Here is a 24,659-nt window from a genome sequence, read left to right as displayed (position 1 = left end):
AAACATACATATTTAAACATATATACATAGGTACTACGTAGTAATACATACAAGAATGGTTGAAGACTTTTAATAAGAATGAGCAGAGAGAGTTATATTATGATGTAATACTCTCTATGCTATGCTCATTTGTTACATCCTGGTTAAGTAACTTGTGACATTTTCATACCCAATGTATATATATGGGTACAAGGCATTGATTAAAATAAATTTAAAAAAAAAAAAAAAATCTCAATAAGATACAAGGCATTCATTGCTCCCAATTAAAAATGTGAAATTTGGAAACAGTTTCTTTTTTTCATTTTCATTTTCTTTTTTTTTAAAAAGTGAAATTAATTTTAAATGAATGCCACAAATTTAAAATGTGACATTTGGAAACACTTTTGTTTTTCCATTTTCTTTGCTTCTTTTTTTTGTTTGAAAAAGTGAAATTAATTTTAAAATTTTTAAACAAATTTTCATTCTCTACTCCCCTATTCCACCACCTTCGCTCACGAGCCATAATTGAACTCTAACATGGTCAGTCGGTGATCTCTAAATAGTTTTGAACACTTTTTCGCCAGCTAGCGATGAATTCTGATTACTTTTTGTGTGATTTGTTTGCTAGTTGCCACCAATTCCAGTAATGACTTCTCACCACTTCTACTACTAGTAATCACATTCGTCCACCATCCACTATCGGCTACCACTTTTAACAACTTGCCAAATATATTTCTTTAATTTTGTTTTCAATTGTTTTTTAAACATTTTTTGTGCACTATACAAGTTTTTGTTTTGTTTAAAAAAAACTAAAAATAAAAGCTTATTTCTTTTTATTTTTGTAAACAAAAAATAAGAAACTAACAATGTTATCAAACAATACTTAAATATTTCTTAGCATGAACTCAATACATTAACCTTGAAGAATAGGTGGGTGCTAGATGTTAGTGGACAAACATAATCTACCTTAATTTGTAGGAATAGAGATAACGTTGATCTCATCTATCTTCTTGTTTTATGGATTGAGAAAATATGTATATTAGAGACTAGTCAATTAATTTTGAATTAGATAACTCTAATAATTCTATCATGTAATTAGAGCCATATATTGGATAGCTTTTCGAGGCTAGATCTCCATCCCGAATTTATCTCTCTTATATGCAGAAGAGTGTTAGAAACTTCAACAATGATTCATCCCCCTTTTCCTCCCTCTCTCTCTCATTGATTACATTTTTTTTTTTTTTCTTTTTTTTCTTACTCCTCCAATCACCACCTGTCACGTGGCAAAGGGGGTGAGGGGGTGACCCCCAAAAGGGGTCCCAAGCATTATTCTAGAAACTTATCTCATCTCATATTATCTCTAGTTGTGGACGTACACAATGTAATGGGTCTGTTAAATAGTTTTCCAAAAATTGATACAAAACAAAATGAACCCAAATGCTCAAAACAGCATAACATACTCTCAAATAACAACCACAAGCCAAAAATATTTATAAAAAAAATTAAAATTAAAATTAAAGATTAAAAATTTAACCTTTTTATAATGTCAAAGGCTACAATAGTGTCCACGTTTGATGGGATTGATGAATTCAGGATCGGAAACTGCTGAGACCTCATGATGTTGGCTAAAATCCTCGTCTTCCAGTGGAGCTGGCATATTGAGATCTATCAAACTGTCTCCAAATTTTCTACCACCTTTCTTATCAACCAAACAGTCACCAAATTTAGCAGAGTTTGATGATGACGAAATCAACAAGTGTGATCTCTTGTGCCCACCAAGTGCTTGTCCCGACCCAAATACTCTGTAACAAATCGGACACTCATGAAGTCTCTGATCACAATTGTCATCTTCATTGCCATTAAAGCAACTTTTGACCTTTCTGTGATTCGTTCTCAACACTTTCTCGCGAGTCCGACTCGGTCCCAACTCATCCGAACTCATCCAAGTGTCTCTCGAAAGCATCATGAGAGACAGAGCAACGTCTTCTTCAGGGGACGTATCAGAGACCGAACTCACTGGTTCCAACTCGGCCACTGACTCAGTTGAATTGGGTTTTTTCAATCCTTGATGTTCTGCAAAACCCATCTTCCGAGTCCGCTTGGATCGCGGGCGAGTTGGGTTTCTTGACAACTCGGTCTTGCTTTCTCTGTCTTGAACAAGTGGACTTTTCTTTGGGTTTTTTTCTTTCAACCCATGAAACAGAGCTTTCTCTTCACTTTCTCTCTGTTCTTGGTCTGAAGAAGAAAGAGACGAAGCTGAGTCAGAAGGGTCACTGAGTTGTTGGGTTTTTGGAGGAATCGGTAAAATGGCTAAGTGACACCTGATGTGACCACCCAAAGCTTTGCCATTGGCGAAAACTTTAGAACATAGTTTACACTTGCGTCTCTCCTCCATTAACAAAAACAGAGCAGACCAATCAACAAAGATCAAATCTCTCTTTCTCTTCCTGTCTCTCTCTCTCTCTCTCTCACACACACACACACACTCGCACTCACACAGAGTTTTGTGATCCAGAGGAGTGCAGAAAGGGTGTGGGAACTTGAGAGGAGTAGGTGACAAGCATTCTTCCCAAAATACTTTTTTGCATATGAACTTTGGAAAATAACAAAGTGGAAGGTGGGAAACTCACAGAAAGTGATCTGCTATATAAATTTTTATTTTGAAAAGTAAGGTCTAGGGCCTAGTTTGGGAAGACTAAATAAGTGCACTTTTTGACTTTTTATGAAATATGGGTTGGGTTTGGGTTGGGTTTGAAGTGATGTGTTAAAGAGGTGATGTGACTTAAATAAGATGATGTGACTTAAATAGGATAGTGACTTTTTGACTTTTTGTCTTTTTTGTCTCATGCCAAACTTGGCCCTAGTTTGGAAATACTAAATGAGTGTATTTTTTGACTTTTTATGAAATATGGGTTGGGTTTGAAGTGATGTGTTAGAGAAGTGATGTGATTTAAATAAGATGATGTGACTTAAATAGAATAGTGACTTTTTAACTTTTTGTCTTTTTTCAATCATGCCAAACTTGACCTTAAAAGTTAATTTTTTAATTTTATTTTTTTGAAAAAATATATAAAAAAGTAGAGAAGTGACGTAATATAAAAAAACCAAAATGTTAAAAAATTAATTTTTAATTAACTTTCCAAAATAGGTTAAATGATAAATAATTATGGTACATATATGCACTTTATAACTAAAAAAAATAAAATATCATAACTATATATTTTTTAAATTATAACTAAAAAAACAGTCATATCCAAACACGACAGAACTAAAGATATCATGAGTCATATAAAAATATATTTAAAATGTTGTGTCAATGATACTTTTAAAATTATAAAGTAAATGATTTGTGTTTTAATTAAAAATAAAATGATCACAAAAAAGAGCTTAATTTGTATCGAAATTTTGTATAAATTTTATTGATGGTATATCATTATTACCTAAAATTTAGAGATAAGTGAGAACTTTTTAAAAATTACAACAGTAGAAGAGTAAATTTTTTTTATTTGTAAAAACATGAAATTTTGTGGACCAAAATGCTATATGCTATGGCTCTTTCATTTTCGCTAGTCGCACCACTTCTTTACTACTCCTCTACTCATTCCAATAACTCCCACCCCTTCCTTACCGGGTCACATGATAGTTTTCGTCAACTGATCTTTTAACACAAAATTAATATTATAATTAAAAATAAGGAATCAAAATAAAATTTGGTATAAAATATATAAAATATAATTTATCTTTTATTTTATATTTATTTATTATTATTATTATGTTATGGTGCAAGAAGCCAAATTATTAGCATGCCGGTCGGTTCTTTTCCTTGAATAGTCCATCGGACTTTTGTTTCATGTGACCACACGCCCATGTCATGTAATGCGTAACATAAAAGCCTCCTCAGCCGTGCTCGGGTCAAAAATGCTGTTAAGTGGGCCAATCTCCTGAGTGATTATTGAGTACTCCGGAACACAGCAAAGTATTATGGGATTGTTTGGGAACTGTTACATTAGTATTTTTTTTTTTTTATTTAAAAAAAAGAGAGTAAAATATGAATTGAGTTTGAAGTGATATGATAAAAATGTAATGTAACTCAAATAAGATGATTATAGGGGTTTTTATTGATAAGTCCAATTTAGAAGTGTTTTAACCCCAAGAAGTTCATGAAGGAATTTGTTAACCCATTTAGTCTCATGTATGTATAGTTTTATTCCATAAAGTCTATTTTCTTGATTTACACTATTTTCTTGGACACTTATGCCCTTATATTTAATTTTGATACCCTTATAAATATTTTTTCAACGATTAGCAATTTAATGATGTGAACATTTATATTTTAAAATTCACATTTATAGGAATGTAAATTGGCCCGTGGGTGGCTCGAAACCAACCCGCGAGACAGGGCGGGCCCGGTCCGTTGACAATGTGAATATTCACATTGACATGTTAAAATTCACATTAATAGGAGTGTAAAATTGGCCCCCGTCCCGTGGCGACGTGAAACCCGCCCGCGGCCCATGAGCGACCCGGGGCCGGCCCGGTTTGGCCCGTTGACAATGTGAATATTCACATTGACATGTTAACATTCAAATTGATAAGAGTATAAAATTGGGCCGCGGCCCATGGGCGGCCAAAAGCTCGCCCGCAGCCCGGGGCGGGCCCGGCCCGTTGACAATGTGAATATTCACATTGACATGTTAACATTCACATTGATAGAAGTGTAAAATTAGCCCACGCCTCGTAACTGCCCGAAACCCGTCCACGGCAGGTGGGCGGGCCCGGCCTGGCCTGTTGACAATGTGAATGTTCACATTGACATGTTAACATTCACATTGATAAGAGTATAAAACTAGACAGCAACCCAGGGTGGGCCCGACTCGGCCCAGCCGGCCCGTTGACAATGTGAATATTCACATTGACATGTTAACATTCACATTAATAGGAGTGTAAAATTGGCCCCCCGTCCCGTGGCGGCGCGAAACCCGCCCACCGCCCATGGGTGGGCCCGGTCCGGTCCGTTGGCAATGTGAATATTCACATTGACATGTTAACATTCACATTGATAAGAGTATAAAACTGGCCCGCGGCCCATGGACGGCCAAAAGACCGCCCGTTGCCCGGGGCGGGCCCGGCCCGTTGACAATGTGAATATTCACATTGACATGTTAACATTCACATTGATAAGAGTGTAAAATTGGCCCGCAGCCCATGGGCGGCCCGAAACCCGACCTCAGCCCGAGGCGGGCTTGGTCCGACTCGTGATAATGTGAATATTCACATTGACATGTTAACATACACATTGATAGGAGTGTAAAATTAGCCCGCGCTCCGTGGCTGCCCGAAACCTGTCCACGGGCCATGGGCGACCTGGGACTGGCCCGACCCGGCCTGTTGACAATATGAATATTCACATTGACATGTTAACATTCACATTGATAAGAGTGTACAATTGGCCCGTGACCCGTGGGCAGCCCGTAGCCCGACCTCGGGCCAGGGCGGGCCCGGCCCGTTGGTAATGTGAATATTCACATTGACATGTTAACATTCACATTGATAGGAGTGTAAATTGGCTCGTAGCCCGTGGGCGGCCAGAAGCCCGATCGCAGCCCGAAGCGGGCTTGGCCCGACCCGTGACAATGTGAATATTCACATTGACATGTTAACATTACCATTGATAGGAGTGTAAAACTTGTCCGCTGCCCGAAACTCGCCCGTGGCCCGGGGTAGGCCCGGACCCAAACCCGGGCCACCCCGGACAGCCCACAAGCTTCGAGCCGCCCATGGGACGCGAGTCAATTTTACACTCTTATCAATGTGAATGTTAACATGTCAATGTGAATATTCACATTGTCAACAGGCCGGACCGGGCCCGCCTTGGGTTGCCTACGAGCTGTGGGCGTGTTTCGGGCAGCCACGGGGCACGGGCTAATGTTACACTCTTATCAATGTGAATGTTAACATGTCAATGTGAATATTCACGTTGTCAACGGGCCGGGTCCGGGGCCGGGCTTCGGCTGCCCACGGGTCACGGGCTAATTTTACACTCTTATCAATGTTAATGTTAATATGTCAATGTGAATATTCACATTGTCAACGAGCTGGGCCGGGCCCGCCCTGCTCAGCGGGCAGGCTTCGGGCCGCCCACGGGCCACGGACCAATTTTATACTCCTATCAATGTGAATGTTAATATGTCAATGTAAATATTCACATTGTTAACGAGCCGAATCGGGCTCACCCCGGGACGCCCATAGGACGCGAGTCAATTTTACACTCTTATCAATGTGAATGTTAATATGTCAATGTGAATATTCACATTGTCAACAGGCCGGGTCGAGCCCGCCCCGGGCAGCCCACGGGCCGTGGGCTAGTTTCGGGCAGCCACGGGGCGCAGGCTAATTTTATACTCTTATCAATGTGACTATTAACATGTCAATGTGAATATTTACATTATCAACGGGTCAGGCCGGGCCCGCCCAGGGCAGCCCACGAGCCGCAGGCGGGTTTCGGGCCGGCCACAGGCCGCGGGCTAATTTTACACTCCTATCAATGTGAATATTTAATATTCACATTGTCAACGGGCCGGGCCGGGCCCACCCCGACCCGGGCCCGGGCTTCGGGCTGCCCACGGGTCATGGGCCAATTTTACACTCTTGTCAATGTTAATATTAATGTTAATATGTTAATGTGAATATTCATATTGTGAACGGGCCGGCCCGGGCCCGCCCCGGGCGACGGGCTGGTTTCGGGCCCCCACGGGCCGCAGGCCAATTTTACACTCCTATCAATGTGAATGTTAACTTGTCAATGTGAATATTCATATTATCAACGGACCGGGTCGGGCCTATTTTTTTGGCTTGTGGGCTGGCCCGGCCAGACTCGAATTTTTCTAGGCACCCACGAGGATCGACATGAGCCGGGCCCCTACACATTGACGATATAAACATTTGTATTGACGGTGTGAACATTCACATTAAGGGTATTTTGGTAATTATGTCACCCATATGACTTATTGAAACATAAGAAAATAATGTGAACTAAATGGAACATAAGAAGATGAAAAGGGTATTTTGGTCTTCTTATCTCAAATTGGACCTAATGGAATAGTAAAAAAGAATATGGGTTGGATGGAATAAAGCTCCTAAAAAATGGATTTATCAAAAAAGCTCCCATGATTATAACTCAAATATGATAATATACTAAAATAGCATGTACTCTTGTAGCACATGTCAAACAAAGCCTATAATTGATGGGAAAAGTGGGATATTATAATTTTGTGTGGAGTGATTTAGTGTCATTTTGGGAACATAGTAAAAAGTCACGTTTCTGAACAAAATGTCCAAAAACGTGGTTGTCAAAAACGCAACAAAATCTCTTTGGGAAGTGCTAAAAACGCAGCCCTAAAATTACAAATTAGGGCCTATGAAAAAAAAAATAAAAAATAAAAATCTCTTATGTTGGATAAGGGTATTTTGGTCATTTTAATTTGATTTGACACCATAAATAAATATTAAACTAAAAAACAAAAAGTCAACATTTTACAAACTTTTCAAATCACTCCCAAAAAAACCAAAAAACTTGATAAAAAATAAAAAACTAACTTTTTACCAACTCTCGCTCCCTTCTCCTATATTTTGGCATCAACCCACTCCCTTCTCCTATATTTTGTTCATCTGTTTGATTTTCATAATCTATTTTTAAAAAGTTAAAAATTAATTTAGTATAAAAAATAAAAAATATTTATTAGTTTTATCTGCTGGGATGAGAGAAATAATTTTTTAAAAAATTTCTTTTTAATGGCCTAAAGCTAAGAACACATTAAAAATATATTATATATATATAACATATTGAGATCTACAATTGTGAATAATAATTCGATTTACATATTTGTTTTTTTTATCATTTCAAAAACTAAATCAAGTGTCAAAATAAATATTATAATGAAATGTTCCATCTCACCGGCATTTTAATAAACCCAACCCTACCCAAATGCCCCTAAGCCATAATTCATGCCAAATTTGTGACAAGCAAAAAGTATCATCATGTTGCTGCAAAAAAAAGTTGCCATTAGAGGCTTATGTACAACTAATTAAACATGCATGTTACAACACCCAAAAAAAAAAAAGAAGAAGAAGAAGAAGATTACAATCAATGTCTATTTGCTCTCGAATCATTGCTTGTCTTGTTTGAATAATATTAGCAATGTTAAAATTGAGGCTTTAAAAGATGATGATACACAATCATATTGTAGTGCTCCCAGTGACATAAAGCTTCAAAGTTCAGTTTAATTCCATACACCAACTTGCCTATAAATAAGCATTTGTGGTGATTATCAAATTATATCAAATACATGATCAACATATCAATTGGAGAAAATATATATCAAGACAAGAGAGGCTTCTCTTCATCGACCTCAGTTTCCATGGCATCTACATCTCCGTTTCCTACTGAAAAACCTTCTTTCCCTTTAGCCCATAGAAAGAAATAGAGGCCGGTGAACATCAGAAACATACCAGCAATACTGTAATAATCGAGGGACATCAAGTCATCAGAATTTTTTTAACAAAAAGCCTAATTTGGTATCGCTTTTGTTTTTCTTTGTTTTCATTTTTCATTTTTACTTCTCATGTTTCAGCATTGAGCCTCTTGTTTAAGGAACAGGGGGAGGGTTTGTAGTTACTTTATTTTTATTTTTTGTGATGAAAAAAATAGTTATTAAAACGAGAAGGATTTCCTCCCGTTCCATTAATTGGACTATAAGGTATACTTGAGAGCTTTTTGGGACCACTTGTGGTCCATTGATCCAAACCTTTTAATTTTTTATTTTTTCCAAGTAAATCATTTATGAAAAACAAATCAAGTTGATTGGATATTCCACGCCACATGTTTGGATCAAATTTGTATCTTAAAAAGTAGAAGATCTAATTTCGAAATTATATTTACCGTCCATTTTTTGAAAATTAAAAAATCTATTGCTTGGTTAATAAAAATAGAGTTTTTTTTTTTAATAATTTTTTTTTATAGCTAAGTCAACTATTGGTAGGATCTGTGTTGTCGCTCAAATTCTCGTGAAAGAACACTAACGTAATTGGTTGGAGGATTTTAGAAGAAATTTGGAAAGGAAAAGGGCAAAAAAAAAGTAGGTAAAATGTGAATAACATATATCTATATTTCACTTACTTTCACACACCTTTTCCATTTTTTTTTTCAAATCTCTTCTCAAATCTCCCAACTAAACACAGCGTTAAATGCTCTAGTAAAATGAGATTTCAAATTCTAATTTTTAAAAACAGTTTTCAGAAAATTCTACACTCTTATTTTTCGTATTTTTTTGTTTTTACTGAATTTTTTTAATATTTTATGCAAATTTTTTACTTTTTAGACACACCTAACAAAAATATACCTAAAAAGTAAAAAAAATCTTTTAAAAATTCACTAAATACCAAAAATACAAAAAAAAAAAAACAAGAATTTAGTACATTTTTTGTATTTTTATGTATTTCTTAATTTTTTAAAATATTTTTTCATAATTTTTTTTACTTTTTAGACACATCTAAGTAAGGTGCATCTAAAAAAGTAAAAAAAATGTTTAAATTTTAAAAATATTCACTAAAAACAAAAAAAATACGAAAATCAAAAAACTCAATTTTCAAAAACTTAATCCAAAAAACTCAAACCAAACACAGTGAATAGTTCTAATAATCTAATTATACTCACTTCTAACATCCTATTATTCAAACATGCAAATTTTTAGACAGTTATTAAGGTACCTTCCAAGAGTAATGGACTCGCCAATGGTGATGAAAGAGAGGACAACAGAAATGACAGTTCCAATGGGACTAAACATGGATACAAGCACTGGTCCTCTTTTCTTCATTGCCCATCCATTGAAGCTCACACACAATCCACTTACTGTCCCTCCCTGTCCCATACAAACCATCATCAATTTCAACAAAGTTATCATACTAAACTAAACTACAAACATATGGAGATAATTGAAATGGAAGAGGTTGTGATTAATACCAATAGAGAATAGCCAATTAGGTCTCGAACACTGACAATTGGCCATCCAATATCAAATTTGTGATTTTGAATCAACTCTAAAATTGCAGTTATTATCACCCCTATCAGTGATGTTATTGCACACATTGACATTGGTGCTGGAAAATCTCCCAATGTTGAAGCCTGTGTCATGTATTCAAATTATCAAATCAAACCCAATAAAATAAAATAAAATAAAAATAGAAAAGAGAGAGAGAGAGATATACTTTGTCTTATACTTTGTCAAATCAAAATTTCTTGTGCAAATTAGACAATCAGTTCTTATACTTTGTCTCTTTTGTCAATTGGATTTTTATATTTTTAGTTAAATTGAATATTACCTTACCCCTATCTATGAACTTGTAATTATAGTTAGGGTTTTGAGGTTAAAGGCAAGGGTGTGTGTATTGAGGAAAAAATAAAATATTTGAATTTTTAATTATGTGCAACGAGAAAAGATGTGAGCTAAGAGAATTGGGTAAGAGAAAATAAAAGTTTCTAAGGGTATGCATCTGATTTGAAATGATTCATTCATTCCTTTTTGTATGAATCATTTTGCCATTAAAATAATCTGCAAGAATTCAACGCCAAAATTGATAGAATTGAAATTACAGAAACTACGAGTATAATTTACCCTAATTTCTTGAATTTGAAGGCTATATATATATATATATATTACCTGTAAGACTATGTTGCTTGATAGAACAAGAACACCAGCCATGAGATAGATGCAGCCAATGATCTTGTCTATGTTAAACATATAATCACTATCAGATGTAGGTGGTGGTGGAGATGCTAAGTCAGTAGTCTGCTTTGCTATGGGAGTGTGCATTGTACTCTGCATGATGCTCATTGTGATTGCACCAATCACACACAAGAATGTCCCTACAATCTTCACTCTGCTGTACATGCAAGTCAGTTTCAATTTCTCTAACCTGCATCAAAATTTGCAATATTCAATTATACCCTTTCTTGTTGTAATGAGTCTACAGATAGAGAACCAATCACAGTGGAGTAATTTGAGTAAAACTGTTTCATTGAAAAGTAAAGTTGGTACCTAAAAGCTACAGCAATGACGAAGATGAATCCAGGAGCAAGGTTAGGCATAGCTGTGGCCATTGCTGGTGAGGTTAGCTTAATCCCCTTCAAGAACAAAGATTGGAATAATGTTACTCTGAAAAAACAAACACCAAAACGTAAATAGTTAGCCTCAATAATAGTCTATGCTTTACCCATTCTTGAAAGACATTAGGATAATTTCAATGTTTACAAGGCAAAAATATTAGATATGATGCATTGTTTGCCTGGTATTCATGGTTTATAAGAAATCGTAATATAAAATAAGTGTGTCGGTCTTTATTTCTTAACTACTTAATAAAGATGAGCCAACATATTCTATTCATAAAATTTTGGATAAATTACATTTACCTCCCTTGAGGTTTCTGACAAATATAGAGACCTCCCCTGTAGTTTGAATAATTACAATAACTTCCCTTACTTTACCTGACAATGTCAAGATTCTCTCAAAATTTGACCGCCGTTTATACACCTAACCGACCCTGCTGATGTCATCAAAATGTAAGCACTAAAATGTCTATAATGCCCTCAAGTGCCCAATTCAAGAACTGAAATTTTTTTTAAAAAAATTATTTTTTATTTTAAATATATAATTTTATTTAAATATTTTATTTTATTTTGTAAATATTTTAATATTTTAATTTTAATATTTTAAACTCAAAACACAATTTCACACTCAAATTGTAACCAAACGCATAACTTAAAACTCAATTCAAAAATTATATTCAAACCTCATAACCAAACACATAACTCGAAACTCCACACTATTTTCAAAACTCTGCACTCAAATCATAACAAAACACATAACAAAAAAATTAAAATATTTAAAAATATATTTATAAAATAAAATAAAATATTTTAAATAAAAACTATATATTTAAAATAAAAATTATATATTTTTTTAAAAAATAAAATTTTTAAAATTTTCAAATATTAAAAAAATATATTTAACATAAGTTTGTATTTTTTTGTAAGTTTGTGTTTGAATATGAGTTTTGAAAATAATTTTTGAATTGACCAACACAACCATAAAACTCAATTCAAAAATTATTTTCAAACCAAACATATAACTCAAAACTCTACACTATTTTCAAAACTCTACACTCAAATTATAACAAAACACATAACAAAAAAATTAAAATATTAAAAAATATATTTATAAAATAAAATAAAATATTTTAAATAAAAACTATATATTTAAAATAAAAATTATATATTTTTTTAAAAAATAAAATTTTTAAATTTTTTTAATATTTAACATAAGTTTGTATTTTTTTTAAGTTTGTGTTTGGTTATGATTTTTGAAAATAATTTTTGAATTGACCAACACAATCATAAAACTCAATTCAAAAATTATTTTCAAACCAAACACATAACTCGAAACTCCACATTATTTTCAAAACTTTACACTCAAATCATAACAAAACACATAACAAAAAAATTAAAATATTTAAAAGTATATTTATAAAATAAAATAAAATATTTAAAATAAAAACTACATATTTAAAATAAAAATTATATATTTAACATAAGTTTGGTTATGAGTTTTGAGTTATATATTTGGTTAAGACTTTATGAGTTTTAAAAAGATTTTTGAAAATTTCTAATTGTAATTGTGATTCTAAAAGAAAACCAAACATGTTTCTAAAAAAAAAAAAAAATCGGAACATGTTTTTACTCAAAATTCAATTCAAAAATTATTTTCAAAAACTCATAACCAAACACATATTTAAAACTCAATTCAAAACTCTTTTCAAAACCCAAAACCAAATTTTTTTCCAAAACTTTATTTTAAAAGAAAAAATTAAAAAAAATTTATTTTATTTTTTAAAATTATTTTTATAATCATGATTTGAGTGTGGAGTCGTATTTTGAGTTATAAATTTTGAAAAAAAAAATTTGTTTGGTCATAAATTTTGAAATTTTTCGAATTTATTTTTTTAGGGTAAATATTTTATATTTATTTTAATGTGCATTATATTTCATACATTTATGTGTTGTATTTTTTAATATTTTAAATATATTTTTTAAATATTAAAAATTTTAAAAAAATTATTTTTTATTTTAAATGTATAATTTTTATTATAAATATTTTTAAATTTTTTTATTTTATGATTGCGTTAGTAAATCACGGGCAATGGCAGTGAACAAAGGGTTTTATGGTTATGGTTGAACAGATGGTTTTTTGTCTTTTTGCAGGCAAAAGCAAGGGTAATATGGTAATTTTCTATATGATACTAACGCCGTTTGTGCAAAATAGACAGAATGGGAGAATCTTGACATTGTCAGGTAAAGTAAGGGAGATAACTGTAATTATTCAAACTACAAGGGAGGTCCCTGTATTTGTCAGAACCTCAGAAGAGGTAAATGTAATTTACCCTAAAATTTTTCGAAACATGATTAGTTTGGAATATCATGTAGACAATGCCACGTAATGTTTTGAGACTACTAAATATTTATTTGTTTATAAGTAACCTTAATTATGTTTTTTAGGTTCAAGAGTAAAGCATAAAGCTATGTATGGGTTTGGATAGGAATTTAAGAAGGAAAATGAAAAATGTGAGGGTAATATGAATAAAATTTAAACTAAATTTTTTCTCAAATTTTCTTTCTCTTCCCAAATACCTACCCAAATTCATAATCTAAACATATCCTAAATGACATCCATCATAATTCCCCCTTGTTGAGGAAATGATGTATATTGTATGTTATTTCAGAATTACAAATAAAATTACAATCTATTTCAGAATTACAAATAAAATTACAATCAATACAGAAACCAATCATAAAATCGGATATAACCTTTTCATATGAATTTGGGATCCACAAACACAGAAATCAATCACAGAACTAGTGGAGGTCTTATCTTTTTATCTTTTTAGGGCTCCCACACTCATATAGAAGTTATTCGATTTTGTGATTGATTTCTGAATAAGTAAAATATGGAAATTAACTGTGACATATTACATGTATTTTGTCAAACCAATGGAGACAGCTTGATGCACGTTCAGCTTACAATGGGTAGCTCTTACCACATCTTCTTTCAGATTTTACATTCGAGAGAAAGTTAGTTGGGTATCATTATCAACCCAGTTTTGAAGGTAGTTGGCTTAAAATGAGGTGATTTTATTGATCAAGCAATCTTACTTAGAGTTGGGTTTAAGTATTTGGATTGATCAATCCCATAGAAGCAAGAATAGACAGCACATTTCAATCTACATAAATCTATTTTATGAGTTAAAAAGATTTAATTTTTTTTCGTTTTTATAGAAATGTAAATTTCATTATAAATTCTTAATATTAATAGCTGGCCTTAGCTAAAAGCAAGATTGGTAGATGAAAAACCATAAATTTTGAAATAGTAGATTTTTTTTTTTTTTTTGTGTGTTAATGGGTTGCGATTAAGGGTGAAAATTTTAGATAGGACTTGAATAGTACACAAAATTAGTAAGTTATGATTGATTATTTTTTAACACAAAACAAACACAAATCGAAAAAACATGACATGAATATTAGTAATATGACACAACGTCCACCCCTATTCTGAAGAACCAAAGCATAGATAGCTTCTATAATTCTTTCTAATCTTCTTCTTTTTTCTTTTTTATTTTAAGTTGTAAAACAAGGAAGGCAAAGAAAGAGGAAATATATATATGTAAACCAAATGAGTTTTTCCTAACAAATTTTCAATTATCAATGCAACTTAGAACATAGATGGGAAAAAAAATTAAAACAAGAAATTTGCTTACCCTCCAAAAGCAATTAAAACCAGCTGAATACACAATTTCAGAGTCAATTTCTTGGGCCATTTACTCCTGCACCATAACCAAAGAAAGATAATCATGCATCTTTCACACCTTCCAACCCAGAAAAAAAATGGAGAGAGAGAGAGAGAGAGAGAGCTACCTTTCAAAATAAACAGAGAGAGGAGAGAGAACACAGAAGGTGGCAAAGGTAGAGAAGATGATGATAGTGAGAGGATTGAGGCCTAAGAACATAAGATAACTCAGCAACACTGAGTTTCCCGCATATACAAATTGCACCCCTATCAATCCTGCTATTAATGCAAAGTCTTCAAGCAATTCTTTCTTTGGACTCCCCATCTTCATTTTTCTCTTTCTCTTTCCTCTTGGAAGAGAGAGAGAGAGAGGGAAGAGGGCTTGTTTCTCTTCTCCTTTATCTTCCTTTCCTAACCTTACTTTACATGCAAAAACTCTCTCTTTCTCTCATAGATGGTGGTTGTTTCGGTTTTTCTGTTCTCTCATTCTCTTCAGTAATACCACGTATATATTCAGAAAAAAATATCCCGAAAATAAAATATATAGATCAGATTTATTCTAGATATCGGTTCTTTGAGTTATTGTTCCATCCCCCTCTAGGTTGGTTGGTGTTTATGTATTTCCCTTTCTATGTCCTCAGCTTAGCTAACATTCAAATGTTACACCTCCTCCCTTTCTCCATCGGTCTTTGTCTGGTTGTTTGCAAGCAAAAGAAGGGTTTTATTTTTCTTTTTCGAAAAGAGATTGTCAACAAGGTGGGTTTTTTTTTTTTTGGTAACTAACACATCATTTTTACCATTTTTAGGAGGTTACTTCCTTCTAAATGAAATATTTGATGGTTGTTTTGAAAATTAATGGAGCAATAGTGACTTTTTTGTTCTTTTGAAATGGAAGGTGAGCTTGAAGAGATTTTTTGTACACAGATAAAAGATGGTCTAGATTCCTCTTTTTTCTTTTTCTTTTTTTTCTTAGGGTTTTTCCGGAGAAAATCTCTCCTTATTTCTAATTTTATAGAATACTATTCAATGGTTGTTTTGAAATTTTAGAGTTGTATTTTATTTTATTTATTTATTTATTTTTGTAGTATAGAAGTAATTGTCATGATATGTTCCACCATATTTAAGGATTAAGCATAATAATTGTAGTTAGTCAAAACCGATTTTAAAACTAAACATATTAATAAACGCAAACAAAAATAATTATTCAATTGAGGCTACCAAAATATACATTAAATTTTTTATTTGTTTTAAACAGAAAGGTCATTAGGCTGAGGATTACAAAACAAATAATTAAATTTGTCAAAAAGATCTATAAATATTTCAAAGATGCATTGTGTTGTCCGTTCATAGTTCCATTCTCGAAACGAGTTGTACACCTTCCTCGCTAACTATTATCTCCTGAAAATTGATAAACAACTTATAAACATATTGCAAAAGAAGAGTGTTATAAAAATAACATAGGGCATCAAATCATCATGAATAAATATTTATGCCAAATTTGATAAGATACATACATTAATAATTAAAAAATAAATCTTGTGGCATAATAGGTTGGTCTAGTGTAAGTTGTTATAAGTTAAAAATTAATAATTAAAAAATAAAAATTAAAGCACTTGTGTCTATTTAAATATTTATGCCAAATTTGATAAGATATAAAACATTTCATTCAAAATAAATAAGTTGCTTATGTCTGGAGAGCACCGGCAGAATAGATGGTTTCAACAAACCTGTAACAGAAAGAAAAGGCTCCGGCGGTGGCTCTTCCACCCGGGGGCACTCCGACGATCAAGTCAGTATATCTCTAAAAAATAATCAAGTGCTAAACTCACAAACTTGAGTATAAAACTGCGTACCTTAGACCCATGGGGCTGCCTCTCTTTTATAACCAACATAAACCTAGTCCTAATAGAAGCCAAACTTCTATGGACTCGGGATTACTGCTAATCTTGGATTCCCAGTAAGATTAGGATAAACTCTCTAAGAATCTCATCTTTACCCAAACTTAAGTCTTCTCCTAATCTAGGACTTTTGTCCATATTCAGGTTGAGTTCTCTTTTCATTCTAAGACTCTTGTCCTTTATCCGCTTATCTCGGATTCCGATATCTTCGGAGATAACCTCGGCCTTGCCGAGATCACCTCAGCATAACTTCCTCGACACGTGGCACCTCGGCTGACACGTCGGCGTCACCATGCCACGTGTTGGTATTCAGAAAATACATCCCCACAACTGCCCTCTAGGTTCTATTACCTCGGCATTTTGAGGTGATGGAACCTATATCTGTATTTTCTTTTATTACCTCAGCGTAAGAACTCTTCGGCCGAGATTGTCAAGCCGATATGTCTTGTTTTCAAGAATCAAGAACTCGAATGAACTTTCCCACACGCATGAGCTGTCATGCATTACTTCTCAATCGTTTTACTTACGCGTCTCTTCCTTATTGCTCCGTGCCTGCGACGCGCTTATTAGCCGTCTTAATCTGTCTGCGCCGTCTGACGCATGCGGTTTTCCAGGAGCAATAATTGCCTTATTTTGCCGCCGTGTTACATTTTCAACAATGATACTATCTTTTGCTTTCGTCTGTTCACTTTTACATCTAAGTTCTTTTGCTTTTTTCTCTCTCTAAAACTTTTTCTCTCGAGTCCGCCATTGCTGAAGCTCCAAGCTCTGTATCTGTCTTCCTGGTGGAACTTTCGTCGTTTTGCCACATCTGTAACTACCGATTGACTTCGGCAGTTTTCACATCGGCTTCATTCTTTTCGGTATGCAACTGTTCCTTCTCTTTTCAATTTTCGATCATTTCTGGAATCTCCTGTTATTACTGCCTTGTTCAAATATCTATTTTGTGAATCATACACTTGAATGTGTTTACTCCTTAATTTGGCTCTTGCCTATATCTTGAACACACGTACCGTTGCACTACTTCACTGTATTTTTGCCACTGATTTTGGTCCTTTATTTCTTGTATACTTCATGTTCTTGATAGCCCATCCCTGTTCTTGTTTCTGAAATTTCGCCTTTGTTTTCTGTTTTTTGTGTCTTTGCCAGATCGCTGCCTTCGATTTTTTGCTTTCAATCTTGGCCTTCACAGATTTAGGTTTGGGTTTTGTTTATAGAACCTTCAATTTTTAGGGAAAACTGAAACAATCCTTACCAGCATATACCTAGGGTTTCGCCGAGGTCCAGACAACCCCCTAAGAGCATTTTCTTTCTGAAACCTAGCCCTCTGATTTTAGGCCGACGTTATGAGAATGTGGAGACATAGGGTAGACACCCCGACCAAACTTGAGTACTTTAGGCAGGAGTTCTCTATTCCTGCCGATCTCCATCTGAGGCTGGCTGTAGATAACGACACCATCATGCCCACAGATGATTCAATGCCCTTTCCCATAGTAGCTTTTACTGAGTGTGGACTCCGGCTCCCACTTAACATTCTCTTTCGCGAAATTCTTTACTTTTACAAGTTGAACCCTATGCAACTTGCCATAAACTCTTATCGAGTGATCAATGGCATCATAGCTTTAGCTAGGCAGGAGAACGCTAGGATCACCCTTGCCGACATTCAGTACTGTTATACCATGTGCCCCCTTGACCTGAAGGAAAAAGGTTACGTCTATTACCTCAAGCCGAGGTCCACTGATTTCAAAATCGTAGCCGACCTTCCAGACTCAACAAGGGGGCTGGAGATGATTATGTTATCGCTTCGGGAAATTGGGAGTTTGGTGCAGACGAGGACGCCCATCTCTACCCTCTTCCCCGATCAATTAAAAAGGGCAAGGGTAAGAGCCCAGTGTTAATACTTAGTTGTTTCTGTTCAAGTCTTCAACATTTTATCTGTTTCTAATGTCTGTTTCTTCTTGCAGACGTTCGCAAGCCAGCGAAAGACTTTCGCCAATCTTACGTTCCTAGCAAGGACTTGAAAAAGCTCCTAGACTTGCCTGTCCATAAAAGAAAAGCACATCTTCTTCTAAACTTTATTCCTACGTACAAATCCATTCTGCCCGACGTCCCGAAGAAGAAGAAGAAGAAGAGTTTTTCTTCTCCTATTGCCACAACTCAAACCGCCTCTTCATCACGAATAGATCAAGAGTCAACATCTGACCCAACCAATCAACCATCTACCTCGGGCCCATACTTAATCCCAATACCGGAAAGAAAACGTCGGCGACGACTTGTCAAAACTGCTGAGATAGGTCGCCCGAAGCTTGTTGCCCAAGATCTCCTAGCCGACCTCCCAGTCGATGCTAAGGCTGAACCAACCCAATCCATGCCCCCTCCAAAGCCAAAAAGAACAAAAAAGGCTCAGCCAAAGGACAAAGTGACTCAGGTTGAATCTGAGGATACTTTGCCTATTTTCAAACTGGCTGAGAGTAAGAAGACTTCTTTTGCTCCTGCAAAAAGGTCTGCTGAAACCCCACTCTCTGAGTCCACACAGTCAAAGAAGCCGAGGTCGGCCTCAGCTACTACCTCGGGGTCCAAGAAACCGGATGTCCCTTGGGCTTCCAAAATTACTTTGGAAGACAGGCCAATTATGTCCAATGAAAGCGCCGACGACATAAATGTCGGCGTTGCCCTCAGCACGACGTTGCTTCTTCTGGGTGACCTCGAGCGAAATGCTGAGTATAGTGAGTATGAGAATTATGCTCTAATGCTCCAGCACTCCGTTCAAGTAAGTGTTCCTGCTTGGAACTTTCTACTTTCTTTCTGTTTCATACTTAAAATATTTTCTAACACTTCTGTTTTCTTTCAGGCCATCCAGCATGCCCATTCGTTTTCAATGCAATCTTTTAAGAATCGGGAAAGGATGACCGAGATAAAGAAGGAGTTTTCTGCCCTGCAAAAGACCAACAAAGGTCTTCAACTAAAAATGAAGAAGATGGAAGACCAGGCCGAGGCTGCAACTAAGGCCCAACAGATAGCCGAGGAAAAAGCTAAATCAGCCGAGGCTATAAGGAAGGTCACCGAAGCAGAGAAGATAGAGGCCGAGGACAGAAAGTATAGACACCCAATTTTTGACCGACCTTAAGACTTAGACGTCACCGATTGAGCGCTTGGTGATGTTGCATATCGTGCTCGTTCAGAGGTTTCAGAGTCTCGGCTGTGAGCCTTGCCTCCGGACTTCCGAACTCTTTCATGCTTTGCCTCGGTTTGCGAACCAGGCTCTGTTTTCTCTTTCCGAAGGGAGGAAGAGGTCTCGTAGATCATCTCTCAGTGGCCGTAGGTTACGTTTCGTGGCCGTAGGCCATTTTTCCCGTTTGGAGTCCGGTTTCCAATTTTTCGAAGCCGTTGGCCGTGTGCCTCGGTTCGGGACCGTTTAACCACCTCCGTTTGCTCCGATTTTTGGCATGCATCTTATTTGCTCCCTTTTGAGAGACACTGTGGCTCGAAAAACTAACTTCGTGGTCGAATACCACTTCTGGTGCCTAACAGTCAGTTTTCGGGGCCTCGGGCTGCGTGTTTCGGCCCCCGAACCTTCATTTTGCATCGGTTTGGGTTCATTTTTGGCAAGGACCTCTGTTTCATTGTTAGGAAGGTCGTAGAAGGGTGGGAGGCCAGTAATTGTTCTGACAACCAGTTTTATTCCTCCATCGCCCTCCGTCGCCCGTTTTTCTCACTTGAAAGCCAATATTGACCACCCTAAGGCCACCATTTCTTGCCCTAAACCACATATTTGTGTTGTACACACCTGGGAGGCCACCAATATCCTATGGCCGGCCAGTAATTGTGTGTGACCCTTTTGAACCCCTCATAAAAGTGGACTTTTCTCTCTCCTGGTTTACTTTCACAGTTTTTTACCACATGGTTGTGTTGTGCACACATGAGAGGCCCTCTTTTTGGCATGGCCGGCCATTAACCTTCATTGACCCTTTTGACCCTTGGCCGACCGGCCATGGGGAAGGCCGGTCGGCCACCTGCAACTTAGATACTTGGCCGGCCATGATCCCCACCTCTGGTACATTACAAATATGCCCTCTGTTTCCCCCCAGATTTTGTATCCGGGGGGCTGCACTTTTGGGGGGAAACTTGAATTCCTTTCCCTCCCATTTTCCCCCCATTTTCTCCACTCCTTTGCCTATATAACCAGCACCCCCAGCTGCATTTTAGAGGGTTACAAAAATTTCTTTGAGGCTCTTGCATTGATCCTCCCTCTCCTTCTCTTCCAAACACCAAAACCTCTCAAGTCCTACACCATTTACCCTACACCCCTTAGCACAAGGACTCCACCCTCCATTCCAGCAGCTTCAAGGCCATTTCCAGAGGTCAAGGGCTCCCAAACTTGGTCCAAGAGTTGTTGAAGCATTGGTCTTCAAGGGTAAGTCTTCTATTCCTCTCTTTGGGCCTATTTTTGCCCAATATATTAGCTCCTCTTGCTTGCATATTTGGGCTTAGACCCTAACTGAAAATAGCATTATTTTGAGCTCCTTTTCATGTTTTTTTAAGGGCCTCTCCCTGTTTGAGGCTTCCTTTTTACACTTGCTTCATTACCTCTCTTGTATGTCTCTTTCTTGCATAGTATTTTAAGCCTATTTGTAAACTGTTTTGAGCTTGGTTATAAACTGTAAAGTGGCTTATTTTGAGTCCTTCTTCAACATTGTTGAAGGGATCTTCACTGTTTGAGGTTTCCTTTTGTCACTTGCCTCTTTATCCCTCTTTTGGCCTTACTTTTGCATGTTTTGTTAGCCACTTGTGCTTGCATTTTTGGGCTCTAGTCCGAACTGTAAATAGCCTTATTTTGACCCCCTCTTCATGTTTTATCAAGGGACTTTTGCTTTTTGAAGCTCCCTTTTTGCTTTTTGTGTTTAAACCTCTTTTTAGGCCTTATTTTACATAGTATTTTAAGCTTGCATGTGCACTGTTTTGGGTTTGGTAACTAACTGTAAAATACCATGTTTTGGGCCCCTATTCAACTTTTTTGAAGGGCCCTCCTCTTTTTGAGGCCAACAACCATCACTTGCTTCTTTGTCTCCCTATTGGCCCATTTCTTGCACAATAGTTTAGCCATACTTGTGTTTGTTTTCGTGGCTTGTTGTAAACTATAAAGTGCTTTATTTTGAGCCCATATTCAACTTTGTTGAAGGGCTCTTGGCCATTTAGGGCCATAAGATGCTACTTGCTTCATTATCTATCTTACGGGGCCATTTTTGCATGCTAACTTAGCCCTATTTGTGTTCACTTTTTGGCCTTGTTTAAAACTGTAAATATGCTTGTTTTGGGACTATATTTCTTCTGTATTCATACTTCACGATCAAATAATGCATGCTTTGTATAGCTATAGGCCATTGCGTGTGCCTAGTTTTGCGTTTCGAGTCTCATTTCATGCATTAGGTACCATATTGCCATGTTTTGGGGCCGTTTTGCATCATATTTTGCTACTGAAATTTGCATGCTAGTATGCCATATTCCATGCCTTGCCATGTCTTGTTAGAGTGGCATTTGGTGCCTTAGGGTCGGTCCTCGGTTTGCGTGCATGTGTGCACGCATTTCGAGTGTCTCATTTTTCATCTTATAGCTACTGATGTGAGTGTGGCTAAGGCCCACTCATGTTAGTGTAAGCCCATATTGCATTGTGTATGCCATTTCATTTCATAGCATTGTGTATGCTAGGTTGTATGTTAGTGCATTGTGTATGCTATGTTATCTCGTGCATCGTGTATGCCATTTCATAGCATTGTGTATGTTAGGTTGTATCTTAGTTGCATTTCATGCATGTCATGCATATTGCATTGTGCTTGGGATAGGAGTTAGCCTGAGCACGGGAAACGAGGGACGTTTCGTACTTCGAGTGACGGAACGTGTCTCAATTCCCAGTCACCGACACTCCGGATTATCCATGATGGAGTTTAGGTTTTGTTGTGTTTATATGTGCATTAATTTCATATTGAGTCGTGCAATTCGACTCCTCGGCCATCATGCATCGATATGCGTGATTGGTGGCACGAGGATCGAGACATGCATACATTTGTGAAAATACATTGCCATGCCCTTTTCCTGCTCTCTGTTACAGCAAATCAAGAATCAGTAGCCTTTCAAAGGCCTTGCACAGCATTCCGGCATCAATCGCAAACAGAGGCTAATTGGGGCATTGCAGTGGATCTCCGCACAAGGCAACCCGAGCATGCATCATTCATCATCCGAAGCAGAGTCGAGGCAGTCCCTGGCTTGCATGCCAATTTAATGCTTTCCTAGTTAAACTTGTTATTTAATTCAGATTCTGTACATATTTGGACTGTATTATTTATTTGGACTGTACTATTTATTTGGGACTGTATATTATTTATTCGGACCCTCTGCGCGAGGGCAATGTTGTAATAAGTGTGCATGTGTGTAATGTATGTCTTCCAACCCCACGTCTTTCTCCCTTTTATTTACCAGCTTATGATGGTTAGATTAGGGCATATTTCAATTAGCATACAGTATGATAGCATGTTTGCATTCATTCGTCTGTTTTGCATGCACTGGGCTCGGCGCATCATACTAATTGCATTGTATTTTCAATTCCAAGTTGAATACATGTTAGCTGTAGCATTTCATATGCCATGTTTAGAATAGCCGAGCCTGCTATAGTTGCATTTTTGCATGTGTTGCATTAGGCATTTCCGTATAATTAGGATCATGCATGGATTTCTAATCAGCTTCTGTTTTGGCTTGGAGTACTCGATAAGTTTTCATACTTTAGCATCCTTGCATGCGTGTGAGTGACTGCCATGAATAGCATGCTTACCATGAGGCTATATGCTTATGTGATATAACTGCCTAAATGCCTGTGGGTGAAGGTTGGGTTATTTGAATTGGAACAATTCATCAAATGTGTGTTTTAAGCCCACTAGATAGTGGCAAAATCATGTTTTCTAAGCCCACCTGAGGGTGGCAAATCCACGTCTTAGCCTACTTGCGGGTAGCACCATCAAACCATTTTCAAACAAACAAACATGAAATGTTTTGTTACAATTCAGGCGATCCAGTCTATACTTGTATGTTGTGCGCATCACATAGTAAATCTAGGCTAATAACCGGAATAAGAACACACAATGTTTTTCAAAAATAGATATCATGGTTAGTAGAGGCCGATCTTTGATCGGGCGAGCGGGGGTGCTCACGAAGTGACCTTCCCCAATCGTACCCAAGTTCCCGAGCCGAGGTAACTTTGGTGATGACGGACACGTGGCCTTAGGGAATGAGTCAGGGTTTCCTAAATTTCCCCCAAAATAAAATATTTAGGTGGTGACTCTGTATCTGGCAAAGCAGTCCATGTTTGGCACTTCTTTCAAAAAAAATCTGTTTTCTCAAAACGATTTGCCGGATTTGGACTCTTTGGTTCAGACTTAGAACCATGACAATTTGAGAGTCCTGAACTGTAGTGAGCCCAATATCGAACGGAACGGGGGACCTCGTTCCTCCCGGGGCGTTCGGGGGACGTCTACAGTTTCTGGCGACTATGCTGGGGATTTAGAGAACTTGACTCGAACTCATGATATCTGTTTTTGACTACACTTATGTGTTTATTTGCATTACATTTGCATTGGTGCGTCTAGGACACCGTGTTTGCCATCTGCTATTCCTGAACGATTTGCTGGAGGCTTGTCTTGTCAAGACATGACCATAAGGTTGACCGGTTGTGGGCTCTGCCAGTATGGGAACACAAACCCCGGTTTTACCGGGGCACCCTTTTTGACCATTCGACCTAGTGCATATTCGGAATCCATAGTGACCATTCCAAACTAGGACAGGTTGCTTACCCGATATAAGTTGTTTGAAACCGTTGTGTGCGTAGTAAAACCCTAGCTCCTGA

At 36.5% G+C, this 24,659-nt stretch overlaps 2 protein-coding genes across 2 annotated transcripts; both read right to left on the bottom strand.

Annotated features, from left to right (window-relative positions):
• Positions 1-1,355: 1,355 nt before the first annotated feature.
• LOC114270552 (zinc finger protein ZAT9) lies at positions 1,356-2,616 on the bottom strand. Its single transcript, XM_028212080.2, has one exon. It carries the CDS (start codon positions 2,372-2,374, stop codon positions 1,526-1,528), a length of 849 nt encoding a protein of 282 aa, XP_028067881.1. The 5' UTR covers positions 2,375-2,616; the 3' UTR covers positions 1,356-1,525.
• Positions 2,617-8,120: 5,504 nt separating this feature from the next.
• Positions 8,121-15,606, bottom strand: UMAMIT7 (Nodulin MtN21 /EamA-like transporter family protein). The gene is made up of 7 exons (XM_028212487.2): positions 14,999-15,606; positions 14,842-14,907; positions 11,073-11,189; positions 10,695-10,950; positions 9,998-10,159; positions 9,745-9,896; positions 8,121-8,495 (listed from the first exon to the last, which is right to left on the bottom strand). The coding sequence occupies exons 1-7, from the start codon at positions 15,199-15,201 to the stop codon at positions 8,357-8,359; spliced, it is 1,095 nt and encodes a 364-aa protein (XP_028068288.1). The 5' UTR covers positions 15,202-15,606; the 3' UTR covers positions 8,121-8,356.
• Between the last annotated feature and the right edge of the window lie 9,053 nt (positions 15,607-24,659).

Source organism: Camellia sinensis, chromosome 11, assembly GCF_055761805.1.
Source record: "Camellia sinensis isolate YWXY chromosome 11, ASM5576180v1, whole genome shotgun sequence".
Taxonomy (NCBI): domain Eukaryota; kingdom Viridiplantae; phylum Streptophyta; class Magnoliopsida; order Ericales; family Theaceae; genus Camellia; species Camellia sinensis.
This window is presented reverse-complemented; position numbering and strand designations above follow the sequence as displayed.

Excerpts from the sequence above, each read along its gene's own strand:
- LOC114270552 (XM_028212080.2), bottom strand. The coding sequence starts at position 2,374 with ATGGAGGAGAGACGCAAGTGTAAACTATGTTCTAAAGTTTTCGCCAAT.
- UMAMIT7 (XM_028212487.2), bottom strand. The coding sequence starts at position 15,201 with ATGAAGATGGGGAGTCCAAAGAAAGAATTGCTTGAAGACTTTGCATTA. Across the intron at positions 9,897-9,997 it reads TAATTGGCTATTCTCTATTG|GGAGGGACAGTAAGTGGATT; the intron begins GTATTAATCACA and ends TGTATGGGACAG. Across the intron at positions 8,496-9,744 it reads GAGTCCATTACTCTTGGAAG|TATTGCTGGTATGTTTCTGA; the intron begins GTACCTTAATAA and ends CGATTATTACAG.